Source organism: Rhea americana, unplaced genomic scaffold, assembly GCF_003343005.1.
Source record: "Rhea americana isolate MKP2758 unplaced genomic scaffold, rheAme1 scaffold_150, whole genome shotgun sequence".
Lineage (NCBI taxonomy): Eukaryota > Metazoa > Chordata > Aves > Rheiformes > Rheidae > Rhea > Rhea americana.
The window spans coordinates 1,729,810-1,748,860 of NW_028185595.1; the positions used below are offsets into that span (position 1 = coordinate 1,729,810).

The following is a 19,051-nucleotide window of genomic DNA, read 5'->3' on the forward strand; positions in this document are numbered from 1 at the left end:
TGCAACACCCCAGCACTCCTAGCAGCTGACAGTGCTTCCCCCTGTGTGGGAGTGCCAGTGTACTCTGCTCAGCTAGCAAAGGAACCGTGCTGGGCACAGTGCTTAGGTGCTTGGTAAGGCAGAGACAGACATTGACTGATTTGGCAATGAACTGGACACTAAGGGCAAGGCAAGGCAAAAACAGAGGGAAAGGAAGAACTAGATGTTGCTCAGAACTGAGAGAAGGATGACATTTATTTTCTTCTACTGGGAAACACGATGATAGAAAAATTGTGCTAGCAGTGAGGACTGCATTTGTCTGTGGTGCTGGGCCAGGTACTGCATCCTCTGAGATGCAGGCAGGAAAGGGTATGTGGGGTATGGATATGGGTGTGTGTGTGGGGGGGATGCATGTGGGCGATGTGTGGGTGTGTGTCCATTCCCTTTGCATGGCCAAGGCAGTGATAAATAGACCTGTAGTAGTGTACTAGGAGACACAGGTAACTGAGGTGACACAGGTGGGTGGGGAAGGGAAAACCAGGTGTCATCCATCTGTCTGTCTGTCCACACACCCCTAGGCTCCCTCTCCTTACCCGGCAATCCCACATCACAGCCATGACTAGAGCTACAGGCACCTCCAGGGCTAACTGCGCAGCATGTGCAACTGATAACCTAAGTATTGCAGACAGCCTTGGCAGGGCTGGGTGAGTACTGTATGGGGAGAAGAGGTAGGTGAGAAGAGCACCGCTGGTGTTTTTTGCCTTCTTGGGGCCTGCATCATGCAGCAGGAACAGTAGATGGGTCTCTCTTCTCCTTTGCCATCCCTCATAGAATCGGTAAGGTTGGAAGGGACCTCTGGAGATCATCTAGTCCAACCTCCCCACCTAGAGCATGTTAGACAGGGTCACCCCAATCCAAAAAGACACGCAGACACCAGAAGGAGTTCAGTCATTATAATGTCACCCTCACAGGGCACAGCTACATCCTCTGCACAGGTTTAATTCCCAGGATGTCAAAGCCCTTGGCCATAACAGCAGCAGTGGCCTCGCACAGCAGCAGCCTCCACATGTTCACCTTCACGATCTGGCCTGCAAAGAAACAACGCAGGAGATGGAGCAGCTGCTCAGGACAATGCCCCCATCCCCTGCCCCACACCCTGGCATTTCCCACCTGAGCTGGGTGCAGGGAGTCTCCTCCCTTTCCCCCCAGGCTAGGCATACTGACTAACCACTGTGACTCCAAGCCTCCAAGGGCCTGGTTGCTTGCAGCTCACTACGCAACCTTCTTCCCTACAGGCAACAGATGACACAGGCTATGCCAGTGACCTTCACTGCTCCCACACTGACAGCACTTGCTCCGCAGCAGTAGGTAGTTTGACTAGTTTGACTTTCAAAGTCAGACTTTCCAACACAGGAAAATGTCCCACAGGTCACCTGTACTGTGGTGTGGGACACAGGCACATGCTGCATCCCTAGGCCAGCACTCACCACTCTGCCTGTCCTTCTCTACGCAGTAGCAGTTGTCATAGAACTCAGTGAAGGTTGTGGCCAGCTCATAGAGGTAGTCACAGAGTGTGTGCAGTAACAAGTCTTCCAGGATTTTCTGCAGGATCTCAGGGAACCTCAGGATACACTTGCCAAGTTTCCACTCCTTCTCATGGTCAAGGATGAGCACCTCCTCTCTGGCTGCCTTCCGCAGCATCTCCTCGTCAATATTGGCCAAACGAGCAATAGCTCTGAAATGATCCAAAACACAATCCATTTGTGAGGGTCCCCCTGCTAAACCTGCCCCAGCCCTGACTCTGCAGCTGGTCCTGTTTCTGGTATTGAGGGCAAGCATAGGCCAACTTCCTCACTTGTCCAGGCCTGGGTTACCCGACTACAATCTGCCCAAGGAACACACAGGGAGGTGCTGCCCTAGARTGATCCTAGAGACACTGCAAAGGAATGGGGAGTAACGTTCTCTGTGCACTCACGTGGGCAAGAACAGCTGATGCTGGCAAGCAAACTCGGGTGCCATAAAAGCTATGATAAGGTGTAGCAATACCTGAGATGATAACCTGAGGCGAGCAACTGCTAAAACATAGGCTCTCCCCTCTCCAGCCACTTAAACCTCACTTCCTGAAGCTGTCACCAGAAGCTACCATAGTTCTCTCCCTCCCTCTTAGCTAGAAGGCCCAGGGGCTTGTCACAGAGGGGAGCTCAGTTTCAGGTAGTTTGGAACATCATCTACAATGACAAATAAAATTTTGCATACATAGCGTATCTGTGTAGCTGACTTCTCTTACCAGCTACCCCAAACACCACTGACAACTGAGTTGCGCCCTGCCTCTACATACACACAAGCTCTCTGAAAAAAAAAATGCAGACACCCCCAGACACCATCCTAGAGCCGCTCACAGCACCCTTGATCTACCTGATCCGTGTGAAGGCATACAGCAAGTAAGCAGCTGTATTTCCTCGGTCATCCAGCATCTTGTCAAAGGAGAATACATAATCGTTTAGTCTGTTGTGGGAGAGATCTGCATATTTAATACATCCGAAAGCCACTGATGTCTGGGCAGCTCTGAGCTCTTCCTCGGTGAGAACCTGTTAAAATTTCAAAATGGGAGAGTGCTCAGGAGGAGGAACACTCTGTCAGCATCACGAACTGCAGCACACAGCCTTGGCAACTCGGCGTACCTCAGAGGAAAGCCCAGGCAGGTAAGGGGGTTTTACCTACATGGCAGTCAGCCCCCAGATCACATGCATCATTACAACAAGGACAGCCAAAAATTCCCTATCTGCCCCTCACTTCTCTTGCATCCACATGGCACTGCAGCCTGGCCCATGTTAAGCTGACTCCCACTGCTCCTGAAGGCCCACAGAACCTCTGTGCTCCACGAGGTGCTATCTACTGTGCAGGTGTGACACGTATGGTGTGTACCTGCTTAAAAACTACTCATCCACACAACAAACACCTGGCCCTGCCACCCTTGGACCACATGTTGGACAATCCAAGCACTCACAAAAAACTTTCCTTGAAGGAATAGGACCTTGTTAGCATGCTAAAGCACTTTGTGCCCGAGTCACATGAGTCCCAGGAAGACTTTCAAAGTGGTCTTTTCTCTKCTTGCTCATGTTTAAAAGAGGACCTTCGCTTTCAGTGGATGCTACRCAGCACCAAACAGCTGCACTTCCCAGTTCTTTTGCCTCCCACAGTTTCACACTGTCCAGTCTGCTTCTAGGCTGTCACAATCCACAATGGACAGAAATCTCATTAAGCAAATGACTCCCAGCAAAATCAGCCGTAGCCTCCAAGGAAAAGGATGATGCCTGATGCCAAAGCCCCCAGCAAATCCCTAAACATTCATCACCAGAAGTCCCAAGCGCTGGGTACTGCTAGTTCAGCAGGACCAGCCACCACTACCACTTTATATTTTGCCATCACCTTCTGAATCTCAGGGAGTCGCAGCTGTTTCCATTGCACACGGGAGATCTGATGGTACCTGCAAGACCAGATCCCCTGCCCAGTCTTTAAAACGCTCTAAGGTACGAGCTGGAGGCCAACTGCAGCTCAATTTCTCACTCCTATCTGCTCAGGGAGATTCTTCTCTTCCCATGATGGCACCTCATCCTAACCTCCCAGAAAACAACACTGATTCTGTCCACAACCCGCAGCATCACCTGGGCAGTTTAGSAGTATCTGTATTTTCAGCTCACATCCATAATTTGGAAATCACAAGTCTGAACAAACCTGGGAAGTCCTTAGGAAAGCTAAGCAATTTATCATACCTTGTCCCGTTCCTTGTCTTTCAGCTTGTCCATGGCTCGTTTCAGCCCTTCTTCCAGCAGATCCATAAGACGCACTGTATCCCCTGAACGAGTTTTGAACTTTTTCCTGAAAACACAGAGCCGAAATGACCACCTGCATAGAGAGAAAACACTCCCACCCTCCATCTAGGACTCCACACGTGCCCAGGCAGCTCCAGGACACTCATCAGAATTCCTGGAGGGATTTCTACTGCTCACACCTCCAGCTTACTAAGAAAAGTCAATGCCCTCAAATTCCTTCCTGAAGAAGGAAATCCTTCTTGAAGAAATTGACACTACYCAGAGAGCTACACCTGGCAGCAAGTGTGGAAAATTGGCAAAATACCCATGGAGAGTGGCCACAAAGGCTCAAACAGTCAAGACAACCTGTCTCAGTCTCGCACATTAGGCAGGACACAATAGCAGTGCCAGACCCCAGCCCAGCTCAGTAATTCATCTTTACTCTTACGACATCTACAGCAAAACCACTCAGTCTGCAACTGCCTGTAACATTACAGAGTGTACTGGTTTAACTGCACCTTCACACATGTGTAAGACCAGCTTTGGAGTACGAAGGGCCTGGTCTGCAGAGTAGGACACAGAGGTTCTTTTCCCAGCTTTCACTGTATCTGGCAGATAGAAAAGATGGCAGTTGCAGCTTTTACCCTCCCCATCTCCCACTATTTCTACCAGCTTCCTCTGCACTTCCACCAGCGACTCCCATGGGCAACCTAGGTCCCCTCCCCAACTGCCACGCAGCAGAAGCCAGGCTGAGGAGTGAGCCTCACTATAGCACCTGTGACTGTGTGCATCAAAGGACGATGACGTGTGCTCACAGTTACAAATAACAGCATAGGATGTGCGGGTTTTTTTTTTTTTTTTTGGCATGCTACATACACACTTTTCAACAAACAGGGAAAAGCAAGTCTTCTGTATTTACTCAAACACCCTCTTAAGAGCTAATACAGAGAAAAATTTCATTCAGACTTACTTGTCCTCTCCCAGCACCACTCCAAATGCGGCATGGGCCACTCTGGTCACTYTGGGATCATACCAGCCGATCATCTGTCCAGCTGCAAACACTGTTTGCAAATGCACCGACTGCAAGGAACAAATTCAACCACTTCTCAACCCACTCTTTCAGGTACAGTTTTCTTCCCAAATTATCTCCTGCACCCACACCAAGACTACAAAGGACAAGGCAAACATTCCTAAGGCTCAGACTGATTTCAGCCTTCTCTCTTTCACAATGAATCTTGAAATGATTTTAGCTCCACAGACAACTTCAACTTGGGAAAGCTCAACTTTGTTCAAAGACCTTTCCCAAGTAACCATGAATTCCCATCACCACTCAAATATGGTGCTGACAACCTCATGACCTTTGGATTTCCTCAGGTAAAGAGAGACCTAAGGATTAATCTGCTGAGATTCGGGCATCACTCACTTCCAGGTGCCAAGGTCTCCCTACTCATTTGGTCCTACATGCTCTCCATAGAGATTACCAGTCACCAAACTAGGCTTACTGTTATACCAATAAGGACAAGAGCCAACATACCAAGCTGAAAACTCCTACAGTGTTCTACCTGTGTTACTCTTGCATCCCTCATTCAACACACCTAATGATCTGTAGCAGCAGTGACAGCCAAGGCTGGCATACTCACCTGACCGCTGTCGACAACATAAATAATGATATCAGCCTTCTCTTCATACAGCCTGTGTCTAAGAGCAGCTAAGTCAGATGTGTCGTATGTGTAACCTCCGTCTGATTTCGTGACTGTCAAAGGGACTGAGAAACCTGGGACAAACATGATCTTCCGCCCATCATCCACCTGGACAAATCCTAGAAAGCAATGGAATAAATTCCCTTTCATATCACATAGGGAGTTGGTAGGACAGGACAGGTAGAAACACCTCCGTTCCTAGCTGCCACCAGAAAAAGGCCATGCATCACATTCTAAATAATTAACAGCTCAAAATATATATTAAAAAAAAAAAGAGAGAGAGAGAGAACCTCCCTCTCTAGTCAGCTTAGCTCACACTGTGCATTGCACTTTGAGACTATGCAGAAGCAAGTAGATCTGGCCTTACCAAAAGAGACCTAATCAGATTAAAAACCTCCTATCACTTGCATCCAGATCCCCCGACAACCACAAAAATAGCATCACAAAGTGGGGCATTAAAGGCAACAGAAACTCTACGGACATCAGAGATATAGCTAGTCAGAACACAAGAGATGACAAGAGTCAAGGTAGTCACTGACTGCATATCCAGACAGGAATGCACAAACCCAGAGACTCCTTATGGCCCATCTGGCTTCTTGCCAGTCTCAAAGTCAATATGATTCTAAAATGCCGCTGTTCTCACAGACACTTCTCAGATGTAAGCTCTCTTTTCGTGATGTGATTAGGCAGGAAGCAGCCAAAGCTCATTACAGTAGTTGCAACACTAAGACTGGGAAGTCTGTCATGTATCGCTCCTTGACTGTTTGTTGAAGCTAGAATAAATTCCAGTAGCACCTCATGCTATTTCCTACAAATATCACACAAAAAGATTAAAGCTTTCTGGAATGATACATACAAGAATCAATTCTGCCAAAGCCTCTCAAGGAGGAACTCTGCATTCAGGAAATGTGGCTGAGAAAAAGAGCAAGTGTGGGGAATGGGCAGCTCAGAAAACATCAGTCCTAAGCCTCACAGGAGCAAAGTTAACTCACTCATCCTGACAAATGCAGAATCTCTGATTCCAAGACYGAAGCCTCACCTTTGTCTTCAAATTCTTGCACAACATCTTTCATCATCTCCTGGTAGTACGATTCCCCTCTCTCTACTATTTCAACGTCCAAGCAGTTGTAGATTTTCTGAAACTCTTGAGGAGAGAAACAGAATAAAATACTTTCATTAAATGCATGCAGCAGGAATTAGTGACATTTATTTACTGATTTTTTTTTTTTTTTATCTTCCGGGACTTGCTGAACCAGTCTCTTGGTCAAGCTATCAGAGCATGGCTCAAACTAGGACTCGGGAGACAAAGATCTAGCTGCTCTTTCTTCAGAGCAGTCAATGCTTTGCTGTTTCACCTTTTTATTTTAAGCTTCTTACAGAAGTGTAGCAGTAATTTCTTCTTTAAAAAAAGGAGGAAGGACTTATACACAAAGTGAGGAAATCCATACCATTCTACTGCTGAGACAAGTGTATCTGTATCTGGAAAACTGACCTTTCCGAGACACGTCACATATCAGGTTCCATGCTTTAATGAAGTCTGGGTTTTTGCTCTGCAACATCACCACACATTGGTAGGCACGCTTCTTAAATTCCTCTTCTGTGTCAAATCTCCTCTTGGATTCCTATGGTGAAACACGCTACATGAAAAAAGCCCCTGCTTCCCCCTCAAATATGAATATTCATAACAGACTCTCAAATCATTCTTGACTCAAATGATAAGAGAGGCAGCATGCTTACAAAGTCCTTAAACATGCCCCAAACCAAAAACTCAAGACAAGATACCTACTAATAGGTAACAAAGTGCTGTAATTACCACAATCTATTAACAGTGATTTACTTCAYTTGTTTCTCCAAAACTACATTGCGAATTTACAAAGACCTTCAATCTGCTTTTCAGGTGTCAATATGAACATCACACTTATTTGCTAAAAATACCTTGTAGAAAGCTTGGAGATCCCCAATGGGAGGAGAAACGGTCAAATAATCTGGGAATTTGTCTTGGAGGTGAGCAATGAGCATTCCAAACTGGGTACCCCAATCTCCTAAATGGTTTAACCTCGAAGCAATTAAAAAGGAAAAKATTGTTTTCCCAAACATATATTTTAAAATACCAGTATTTAATATATATATTTTAAAAGAAGAAACACACATAATATCAGAAACCAAAAACAGGCAAAAGCACCTGATTTCAGTGCAACTAGGCTGCCACCCTTCATGGTTCCTCACCTTGCTACACTTGCTCAGCTTGCTATCTTAATCCTACTATCAAGGATTATTTGTTATATGTTTGTAAAGAAGACCAATATAGACCAAAGCATACAGATAGATACTGCAGAAATTTAGCCAGACAAGCCCTCCCCACCCAAACGCTGACTCTCACCTCAAAACATCGTAACCTGCAAACTCAAACAGGCGGCTCATGCTCTCTCCAATGATGGTAGATCGCAGGTGGCCAACATGCATCTCCTTTGCAATGTTAGGGGAAGAGAAATCCACCACCACCTTAGACAGAGCAACAAAGGGAAAAATGAATAAAAGACAAAGGCCATTACTATATCCCAGTATTCACTGTGGGTTTCTCCAGGTGGTGGGCAGGCCCCCTCTGCTGACCCCCAGGTCCCTGGCGCTGCCAGCAGCGCACAGCAGCAGAGAGGCACGGATTGTTCCCACAGCGACACTCCCAGACCAGCCTCAGCACGACACGCTGCCCCTGAAAGCGCCCGCCTTAATCTGCATCCATCTCATCCACTGTAACAAGCAGCCGACATGCCCACCCACGCACTCAACATATCCCCTCACGGGGCAATTTCAAAACTGCCTGCAGCCCAGCATGTGCGAACCGCCTGTGAGCAGGATGCCTACCTGCTTACTGCCATACCTTTTTCCTTTTGCCAACAGCTGGTGGCTGAACTCCATTCACCAGTARACTGCTCAGTTGCTTTGACACAAAATCTTTTCTCAAGTGGACATTGATAAAACCTTCAGAAGAGAAAACCAGCAATGAGCACTAGGGCTGCAAAAGTGCCTCAGACCACTTCTGGTTTTTTTCTCCCGTTCCCCTGGATCTCTGTTTCCTTGCATTAAGGACAAGAGCATATCAAGTCAGCCTGACATGACAAAAACATTTCCAGCAACAGGACAACAAAGTTGTCACTAAAATACAACTTCTATTTGCAGATTAAGAGAGCCTGTTTCATATAACTATAGCTTTCACTGCAAGAGTCAGATTCTGTGAGTTAGACCATTGACATGACTTGTTTTGCACACTACCACTCAAAAGATGAATTTGTAAAAACATTCTTTAAGAGAAAACAAATAATATTGCCAAGGTTTGCAGAATATAGTCCTTGGACAGGTACAAGGACAACACTGTCTCCCCCTTTTTAAGATCAACATCTTAAAATACATAGCTTTTCCTTGAAAAAATTCTGCTTGTGAAACAACACTGCTTTCTTGCAGAACTAAGGAGCAAGCCTCTGTGCAAACACCCTGAAAGGCTGCACCATGTGATTTCTGTGTTTATGCTGTAGCCCTAAGGAACACAAGAGATGCAGCAATTACTAACCTCCACCACTTGCTGAGGGGGCAAGGCCTCCTTACCAGGCGAGCAACAGCAAACACACCAGGTGCCTGCCAAAAGGGCATGCCAATTTCTGCAGCAAATTCACCAAATATTTATCACAGGTACCCGAGGGGCCAAAGCTAATCACCTGAGGAGCAGCAGAATGCTTTCCAACTAGAGGGGCCAGGATTGCATTTGTCAGTTCTAAAACAAAGGTAGTTTTTCTGCTGCTGCCCAAGTCTGTGGGCTATAAATCTCATCCAGACAGAGAAAGTTGAATCACCCCGTAACTCTAGTTTTACATCACAGAACAGTCAAACTCAACTCAGCTTCCCTGATCACCACCCAGTATAAAATTGCCATGTCACCTTTAAAACATACAAGGAGCATAACACGAAACTATCGTACCAGGACCGGCGATTTCAACCTTCTCAATGCATTCATTCACAGGAATATTTTTCGAAATTTTCTCAGCGATTTCTCTTGGACTAACCTTCTGTTCCGTGGTTTTGAGCAGAATCTGAAACACAGCAAGAGGGTCCAGTAAAATCTGATCCTGCAAAACTTTCCATAGAATGAAACGGAAAGCATAGATCCTACTGCGTTAAAATATCCTCATGATTCTGTAGCTCAGTAATGTAGACACACACAGAGAAAACCCTCTCCAACAGATTCTGCAGATTATATTAGCTCTTTATATGTGTCTAGTCTAGTCTAACTAGACTAACATGTTCACTCCCTCACACTATGGGCAATTAAAAGGTAGTCCCAAATGTAAAAAACTTGCAAGGCTGTTTTTCAAGGCATGTCAAGTACTCTGGCAAATCTGAATTTCTTTAAACCAGTAAAAAGGCACAATCCCTTCCAAACCAATGTAGCTACCATGGTCCTTAGCACTGCTTCAAAATCTTGTTCATCAGTCCTACATGTATCCTTAGTTCTGCCAAGCTTCACTTCTGGAAATTTTATAAACTGCACCTACAGTARGAGCTGACTGCACTTTCAGAGAAAGTTTTGCCAATTCATAATTTAAAGCAACCAAAGCAAACCTCCCTCAATCCTACCTTACTCAAGACTCAAACTTAAAAAAAAATAACAACCGGAGCTACCAAAGATGACCTTAACAATGCCCAATTTTCTTTAAAATGCATCAGAACAACTGCCTGTGAAGTAGCTCGTCTTCTCCCCCCTGGCAGAAATGGCCTCCGAGGAGAAACTCCAACAGTACAATGCAAGCTCACACCCTAGGTTACTCTACAATTTATCTGTCCATTCTCGAAGCATCTTTTCACATAGCTTTTTGCAATTCTTAAAAAAGCAGCCTTTAGAAGGACCACAAATTKTCCACAAACACCTATAACTCTGCGAGCCAGCCCAACCTGTCCCTTGTAGAACACTCCATTCACACTGTACAAAATCTGCCAGAACAATGTGTTTCTGAACACATTTCTTACAGAATTCTTCAAAAAATTTCCCGTTCTTGCTGCAACATGTTTGGAAATGATCTACCACCCCACTCCCGCGAGGCCTACAAAGAGCACGCCCTCTTCGTCAGTTCACAATTTACACTCACTACTGGCTTGGAGTCTGCTGCAAAACTTTACACAATTTACAGTTTCATGTTTAACCTGCCATATATCTGATCGCAACAGGATCCGTACAGGCTGGTAAAGGCTTAGAATGGGGAAGAAAAGAACACCTCTAGCAATCACCTTCAATGCTGCTCAAAGCACAAACCATAGGAAAAATAAATGCAACACCAGATTACAGGCAATGTTATCTGAATCACTCCAAAACCAGGCACCATGCTGCTATGACTCTAAGGAGCAAGTGTTGCTCCTGGCTCCAACCCCAGGCGTTAATACGCTAACGAGCTCGCAGGAATACAATACACATTTGTGAGGGCTGTTTCCACACTGGCGCGTCGAACGGAGAGGTTGCCGCCTGGCACGTATCAGTGCTGCCTGAGAGTCAGGGCACATCCTGCTCCTCTTGCAGTCATGCTGACCACTGTTCCAGCTCTGCGCGGGACCGGGACTTCYGGTGGGAGCAAGGCGGAAGGGAAGACGCACCACAGTGAAGTCCTTAAAACTGAGGCCAAAGGGGAAGTACACAGCCCACTGCTCGTAGAAATGACCACGCAGCCTCCCCTGSCTCTGCTGCATGAGCATGCTGTGAGCGTGCTACACGTGAATATTCCCAAGCTCGGGCCCAGCTCGTAGTGTCTACCTTTCTGGGAACAACTCTACTGCCAAGCCTGTCCTAGGAACCTTCATCCATCGGTACTGCTGACAATCAGAAACAAGAAATCCTGCCTCAAAGGCCCCTGAACACAGGGGACTTTGGACACCGAGTTATGCAAGTAGTGTCGACATTGGGAAGCCAGAACTGCTCGAAAATCCTAACAGCAACTTAATTGGGGTAAAACAGCGGTCAAAAAAATGGCAAAGCTCTGAAAGCTTGTGTCAGGGCAGTCACCCAGGGTGTTCCTCTGGCTGGAGCCCAGGCACAGTATGCTAATGAGACCGAAGGAAGACGGCATGTATTTGTGAGGGCTGTTTCCGCCTTGGCGCTCCAGACCAGGAGCCTGCTGGCTGGCACGTATTGATCCTGCCCCGGAGTCAAACTCGCTGCGGCAGGACAATGCACAGCGGCCACGGATGGCAACCTGGGGTGAGCGGAATTTCACGTATCGCAGCGCAAGTCCGATGTCATGATTCAGTCTAATCCATMAATGAAAGGGAATTAACAACAGGCTACTTAAAAGTTCCTTCTGTCGAGACTGCAGGTTACAAAATAGAAGATCTATGATTACAAAGAGTCTATCTATTCACTCAGAGGTATCAATGCATTGAAAGTTCAGATGCTTTCATACCTAGACTAGAATTTGCTACYTTCTCCCTCTCCCCTGCCCAGAGCCTGGTTTCACTTCAACACAGTCCCACCAGCCAGCCTTTCGGGGGCCACAGACTGAAATTAAAACATTACTTAAATTTGCACTAATTAATAACCCATATAGTTCACAGAGTGCAAGATAAATCCATCCACCTAGCACCAGCTGTCCTCAGCTCCCTTTTCATATTACTTTACACAATCCCAGAAAGATGAGCTACTCTGTAGAAAGAAGAGCTTACAAAAAGCCTTCAGAAATACAGAGGCCACTCACGACTCCTGCCACCTTCCCCAGAATGCTCAACATGGGTGTCAACACAGCAAAGTTTTAATTCTGTCCAACTTCAGGCACCTGGAACTGCTGCTCTATATCACATACTGGAGAAATCCGCTTTGTGCCTACACAGGGAATGTTTAAGGTTATTCAGGTCTCCCATTTGCCTACTGTTACTCCCCTTATAGWCAGATGGCTACTGGAGATGGCACAGACACCCCTGATAAAGCAAACAGATTCTCAGAGCTGCCTACACCAGAATCCCTGGGTCAGGTCCAAAGCTAAGAACAGGAGCAGTGTGTCATCAGAGGTCCTTTGCTTTCTACCATCTGCAAGCACTCTCACTAAGTTTGAGGGCCACTGTCTCCTATCCCTTTCTTCACCGATACCCAAACCCTTTAATTCTTCCTGTATCATCAAAATAACCATAGATGGCATATTAAAGCCAGCATTTTTGGACTGCTACTTTAAATAAGGTACATTTGAACAAGAGAGAAAGTATAGCCCAGTTCTGGTCATAGTTATCTGACACTTAACAGCATTAAAAACTTCCAAGCAAAAAACTGGGAAGGAACTTTAAATATTTGGTTACTAAAACATTTCTAAAATGCAAATCTGTGTCTTGCAGCAGAGGTTCTTGCAGGTTTGTTATCTCACAGCAAAACAAATGTGTTTCTTGACTTTTGCTCAGTTAAAAGTAAATATAGATTCCCACCAAGCACAGATCTGAGGGGGCCCACAGATTCATCCCAGCCTTGTTAAATGCCTGGACAGCAAGCGTCGGTAAGACAGGAAAATGAGCATGAACAGCATGTGAACAGATGCGTAGAGACCCGGGGCCTGCCCACCAGTACATGCAAAGCTGAGGCAGGAGGTGTGTGCAAGCAGGGGAACTCGCACGCCCAGAAAAGCGGTGTGCGTCCACAACCCGCCTGTCCTGTGAGAAGGGGGTGCCCGTAACTGTGCGAATGTRTGTGGGGGTGCACTGTAAATTCCTGCATTACAGAGGAGCATTTAAGGATATGCGGGTGTTCGTTAACATTTTGTAAATGTCTAGTATTCACGGTTTATCTATCCTATTGATAATACTGGTACCAAACACACAGCTTACATAACTGCCAGCTAATTACATGTCATTAGTACATCAATACAGCACTCAGATCCTGATTTGATTTAAACCACGTGAATTGAGTAGTTTTTCTGTACACAACACAGGTAGCTCAGCCACCCTCTCTCCTCTCCCACACCAATCATCTTAAACAGAGGTTTAAAGGCCTACTCTGTAAAGACCAGCACTTCCGAAAATGCCATAAACACTCAATGAATCTTTCAGATTTACCTGTGTTATGCCCATGGCACTGTTACACTGGTAATCCCCAAATTTGGGCTGCTGACTTGGTGTCACCACTAGCGGAGGGTTTTCTAAATCTGGGTAGGCAGCCTGAATAGCAGCTCCAAAGATCTCTTGAAGACGGCTGTTGATGTTGATCATGCTTTTCACTGGTTTACTTTTTTCCTCTTGAAGGCTCTGAAAAAATACCAAAATCCAGAAGGCTCAATTCACAGCACTTCAGGAGTAGTTACACCCCACTTCTTCCCATGGCTGCCTGGCAAAGCACAGCTGACAGACGTGGCTGGCACCTCTAGGCACAGCAGCAATATATCCAACATTAAAATCAGGTCACTCAAGTGCTGCCTCCTCCTTTGAATCTTGCTGCACAAATCCTTTCCCTGAATGTAGGGCTGCACTACTTCCACACCTTTGTCAGTCCCGTAAGAGACCTCAAGCTGGTCTATCTGTAACTGGAGTGCCCTGTTACACGGCTGTCCAAGACACAACAGGGTGGGATTATTAACCGACCAAGATTTTTCACAAGCAAACTTTCTGTTTAATGAACCAGAGAACATCCAATGCCCTAGCTACAATCAAGGCGTTAGAATGCAGAACGAGCATGCTGTCACACATCACAAGCTCTAACAAAATGGCATCATCTACCTTGTTTCAGTGTGGWCAAAAACACATGCTACAGCAGTAATTCTTCATTCTCCTACCTTTCGAAGAAAGTTTAACCGATATTTAAGTTTTGCGTTTTCGTCTCGTAATCCTTCCAAACTTGGAGAGACTCCCAAGCACTCAAAGTTCTTCAAGTGCTCAATTTCTGCAGTTAAGCACTTTATTTCGTTTTCCTGAAAAACAAATCAGATTGAAACACAACAATTCTYGGAGAGGAGGAATAGAGGGTGAGAAGCTGACACTTCTTTTACAGTTCCAGTTTTGCCCCATAAATGTGACAGCAACAATCTATAAGGTGAATAATTCCAAGCTATTAGTGTTTAATGGTGGCTTCTATCCATGACAAAAATAGGAATTCTAAAACATTCTTTAAAAAATCTCAGTGAGATAACATGAGTTGATCTCAAGCGAGTTGTGTGAGACAGACAACAGGCTGGGCTAATAAAATACCTTCCCCAAATAACTACTTTCTCGTGTTCTTTTTCTCATCTCTTAAAAAAGTCCAGTATTATAATCTGAAATTTCTTGAAGGCTCTTTCAGGCTTCACCCAGTTTCATCATCTCAAAAGCTAGGTCACATATTCTCTTGCAGAGGATGAAACCACAATCGCTTACACAATGCCAGCAACCTCAAATGCCAAGTAGAGAGAGAAACGCCAGGAAGCGCAGGGTGCTGCTTCAAAGGAGAGTGTGGGGCCACCTCTGCAGCATGCACTTGCTTCCACCTACTCACAAAACCTTAGCCACAATGCAGCTTCCCTCTCAAAACTGACAAAAGTCATTCGTGAAAAATCCGGAATTTCAGGTGGATATCTATGCTCCAAATAAAATTTCAGAAAGCTATTAAAAATCTAAGCTACCCACTGCCTCTAGGGAGCAACAGTGGCTGGTAGGCATTCCCCAGCCTGGCTTGCCAGCCTCCCATCTGACTCATCCAGCCTCTTGCCTACCAAGACTCGCATCAGGAGGCAGCTCAAGCTGCTATGGCAGATGAAAAACGGCCACCAAGGGTTATCAGAGTAGTACTTGGTTATTTTCTTGCTTCTGAAACAATCAGAGTATTTAATTAAGGAAAAAAAATGGGCCCTCACATTTTCTGGCCTTGTATTTCCACCCGAACAATTGCTCCCATGAATCCCAGTATAACTAACTGTAGATGTCCAAAAAACACAAGCTGAGGTGTAACAAACTTAGGAGTGGCCTGTATATGGAACACGTTGAAAATCAGTACTTTTGAGGTCATTTTTCACTTGCACTTGAGCTTCAGTGCTTCCATGGCACTTCTACAACCTCAAAGTCTCCTCTGCTACAGGAGAATAGGATGCTTCCTGCAGGTTCAGATGTGAAGCAGTATGACTTTGAGGGGAAAAAAAATATCAAAACCTCTCTGTATTAGCATTTACCCACCTAAAATCATTCAATAGCATAGCAAAAACTCAAAAAAATCTCACTTCAAACAGTCTATCACAGCTTTTCCTTTTCTGTCCTATTATTTTTGCTTTTCTTAACCCAAGGCAAGAAATAAAAGACTGTTTTTCTCTTTACATACACACACTTTCCCCCACTTAATCAACAGAAAAATGTATTTTTCTTACTGTTTAACTTTTCCTACTTGCCTGACTCAATAACATTTCATGTAACTTAAGGATCCCTTTGAAAAAATTTCAGGCTGAACTTCAAATTTCAGTAGTGCAAGAGAGATCTCATTGCCTTATTTTACAGGTGTTTCACCTCAAATTTAAGCAAACACTATTGCAACAAACTGATTTAAAGAAGTATTAGAGCAGTGACACAGATAATTCAAGTTTAAACTTACCAAAAAAGAAAATGCTCCCACAAAACATGCACGGGAAGAAAAGCACAATGATATGTTCTTTTCTTAGTACCACATTATCTATAAATTCYGTATCCATGCAGTATTACCTGCTCTCTACCAAAGCCAACTGCTTCAGGACATGTTGGCTATTCAGATACCTAGGAAAGTTTTGCATAGATGATAAATGTGACTGGATCCAGATATTTGCTTTCTGCTTCTGGAACTAACCTCACTAGACACCCTAGCCAACAAGCAAGTCACCCCTGCAATCTTGTCAGAACAGAAATTAATTCCCGATTGTCCTACATAATCAAAAATGTCTCTGGTCACCCAAGGTAAGACTCGCAGGAGACAACACACCCAGTGTCTTACCAGAATTTCTTTCCGTACTGCTACACTACACTACAAGAGAGGATGAAGGACAGCGGTTTGTCTGCATATGCAGCCAGAACCTAGGCCTCGAGGGCTCTCTGGAACTCTGGTCCCATTGAAGCACACACCTGGCCCACACCAAATTAAGGTGACAACTCATCGGTCGGGCACGCGTCTTGTAGGGAAAGAGATCAGATCTCGGTGGTCGCCGTAAAAAAAAAAAAAAAAAAAAAAAAACTAATACACTGACACAATTCACTATGTCCCATCTACATCTTTCTCAGGACTGCAAGAAGCAAGAATTTTGCAGCACAAACATCACCTGCAGTTACAAGATATTCAGGCTGGCTCCATTTTGGAACTGGCCAAGCCCAAAAGTCAGCCCACACTGCCACGTTTCCCCATCTTGTTTTCTGCTTCTCCTCTTCGAAGTTTCGGCAGCTCTCTTTATACTACTTGACTGTGAACTGAAAGCAAAAGGCTTCTTCACAGAGCAGTCTAGCTGGCTTCCCAAATACTGCTGCTGCCATTTAAGTCTCCCTTCTTGTGCTCATCAGCAGCTAACATAGATGATGAACTAAACTTTTCATTCAAAGCTACTCAGCAGAGAGGGCTTATCTGAACTCAGCAACGATTACTTTGGCTTCCAGAATCAACAGGGTTAAAGTCACAACATTTGGGCTAGGACAGCCCCAGGGCACAGTACAGCTAACTGCTCCAAAATGGCAATCAGAAGAGCTTCCCAGTAAGTTCCTCACAGGCTACTAGAGACCTAACATCACTCAGGGCCTCCCACCCCATATTCATGTGCAAGGCCCACCTGGAAAAAGRTCATTTAGACACTCAYATGTTAGAAACGCCCCTTGTCACARGGGTTACTACGTTTATTCTGTGATAAACCTYRTTCTCTAGCAAATCATCTACAAATACTGGTATTTTTAAAGGAGTGTTAAAAATCTTGCCTTCTTTCTAGAAATCAAACATTAATTAGAATAGTTCCTTTCTTAAAGTACCATCCAAGTGAGGAAGGAGACAAGGCCATTATATCTCCGATCARTAAAATATGACTGAAAAAGGAAGAAAAAGCTGATTTCATTGCTGTTCGGGGAATAAAACTTCACCCCCTAGATTACTCCACCTACTCTACAGCCCTGGACATATCACAACTTGTCAATAAAGGGTCATACCTGATGACCACCTCATGAGAAGCTGCGGGAATTATATGAAGTCATGCTGACATCTCCAAGGGCTCTTTGGTCAGCTGAGTACTAGAAATCTTCCCCTCACCTGTGAATACAAAAAAACTATAGCTTTTTCGAGACCAAAATCATCCTTACAGTTTCTGTTAGCACACAAGAATGTCTTCCAAACACCCCACCAAATTAATGTGGAACATAAACAAGCTTCTGTCTCTGGGAAAATAGCTTTCCTCCAACAGAGAAAACAAGAGAAAGAGAAAATGGCCTGAGATAAGCCTGGCAAAAAGGTCAGGCCACCTCTGTCACATCCCTTTGCTCTCGCCCCTTGCACAGTTCTACCTCCTCCTTCTACTACTCATCCGACCCTTTGCTGAACTGGCTCAGTGCAGTAACCTGGCACACATCTTTTTCTCTTGGTTGGGTGATTTTGCCACAGGACTAAYGATTCCTGCTGGTTCATGAGGGGCTCCGGAGCGCTGCAGCTGGGAGCAGGTAGGCAGATAGGAYGCAGGTGCCTGGGAGTGGGGCATTAAACGCTCCAGTAATTCCACTCAGCCTCCTACAAGATTCCTACAGTCAGGGCTGATCGCTGCCTCTGCTTCACACAAATCGAGTGTTGACTAAAGACCAGACAGCAGCAGCAAGAGGGAGGAACACCTGGGCAGAAAAATGCCTTACGTGCCCTTCCTCTCCTAGCAGCTACAAAGGAGAAATACAGAAACAAAGGCAGAAAGAAGCTGCAGAGATTCAAGCCAGATTTGTTATCTCAGTGTTTCATGGCAGTGCTTATCTTATATTTGAATTGTGACTCAAAAACATACTAAAAAGTTACTTAACAACACACATTTACAGCAGACAAAAAACCCCAGGCCAAACGCTGGGCTAGCTCTCAGTAACGTGCCCGTCGGGCACTACGTGAGAAGCTAGCCTGTGCGAAGGGTTGTTTCCACAACCAACCTCCTACCAACCCGCGTTACGGGCCAGGCAGACCCGCCAGCCCGAAGGTGGTCTTATGGTAGGGAAGGGAAAGGCTGGTCACCCTCTTTCCTCCCAACCCCAAGCAYCTCACGGTTGCTGTAACCCTGTATCAGGGAGTGCGAAACACCGCTGCTGTAACTACTTTAGTTCTAAGACACCTGCAAGAGCTTCCCCTGCCCTGCTCTGCCTTCCTCGGCCTCGACACCCCGCCCCTCCGCCTGGCAGCGGCCGGTTCCTTCGCGGCGGCCGCTACAAGCGGCAGCGCCGCCGCGGCCGGCAGCTCCTCGCCCGCCGCTCCGGAGGTGCGCGGCGGTGCCGCAGCTCGTAAGCGAGAGGCGCCGCCGCAGCTCTCGGCGAGGGCCACGAGGAGCGGGCCCGCGCCGGCCGCTGCTTTTTCACTGCTCCCAGTATCGGGAAGGAAACCTCCCCCCTCCCCCTTTCAAAGGTCCCCCC

General features: G+C 45.8%; 1 protein-coding gene across 1 annotated transcript; it reads right to left on the bottom strand.

Moving 5' to 3' along the window:
- Positions 1-918: 918 nt before the first annotated feature.
- On the bottom strand, positions 919-15,476 carry RARS1 (arginyl-tRNA synthetase 1). The gene is made up of 15 exons (XM_085299594.1): positions 15,465-15,476; positions 14,272-14,406; positions 13,559-13,747; positions 9,462-9,573; positions 8,370-8,470; positions 7,872-7,993; positions 7,427-7,547; positions 6,984-7,113; positions 6,531-6,635; positions 5,432-5,610; positions 4,762-4,871; positions 3,753-3,858; positions 2,395-2,567; positions 1,467-1,714; positions 919-1,067 (listed from the first exon to the last, which is right to left on the bottom strand). The coding sequence occupies exons 1-15, from the start codon at positions 15,474-15,476 to the stop codon at positions 958-960; spliced, it is 1,953 nt and encodes a 650-aa protein (XP_085155720.1). The 3' UTR covers positions 919-957.
- Between the last annotated feature and the right edge of the window lie 3,575 nt (positions 15,477-19,051).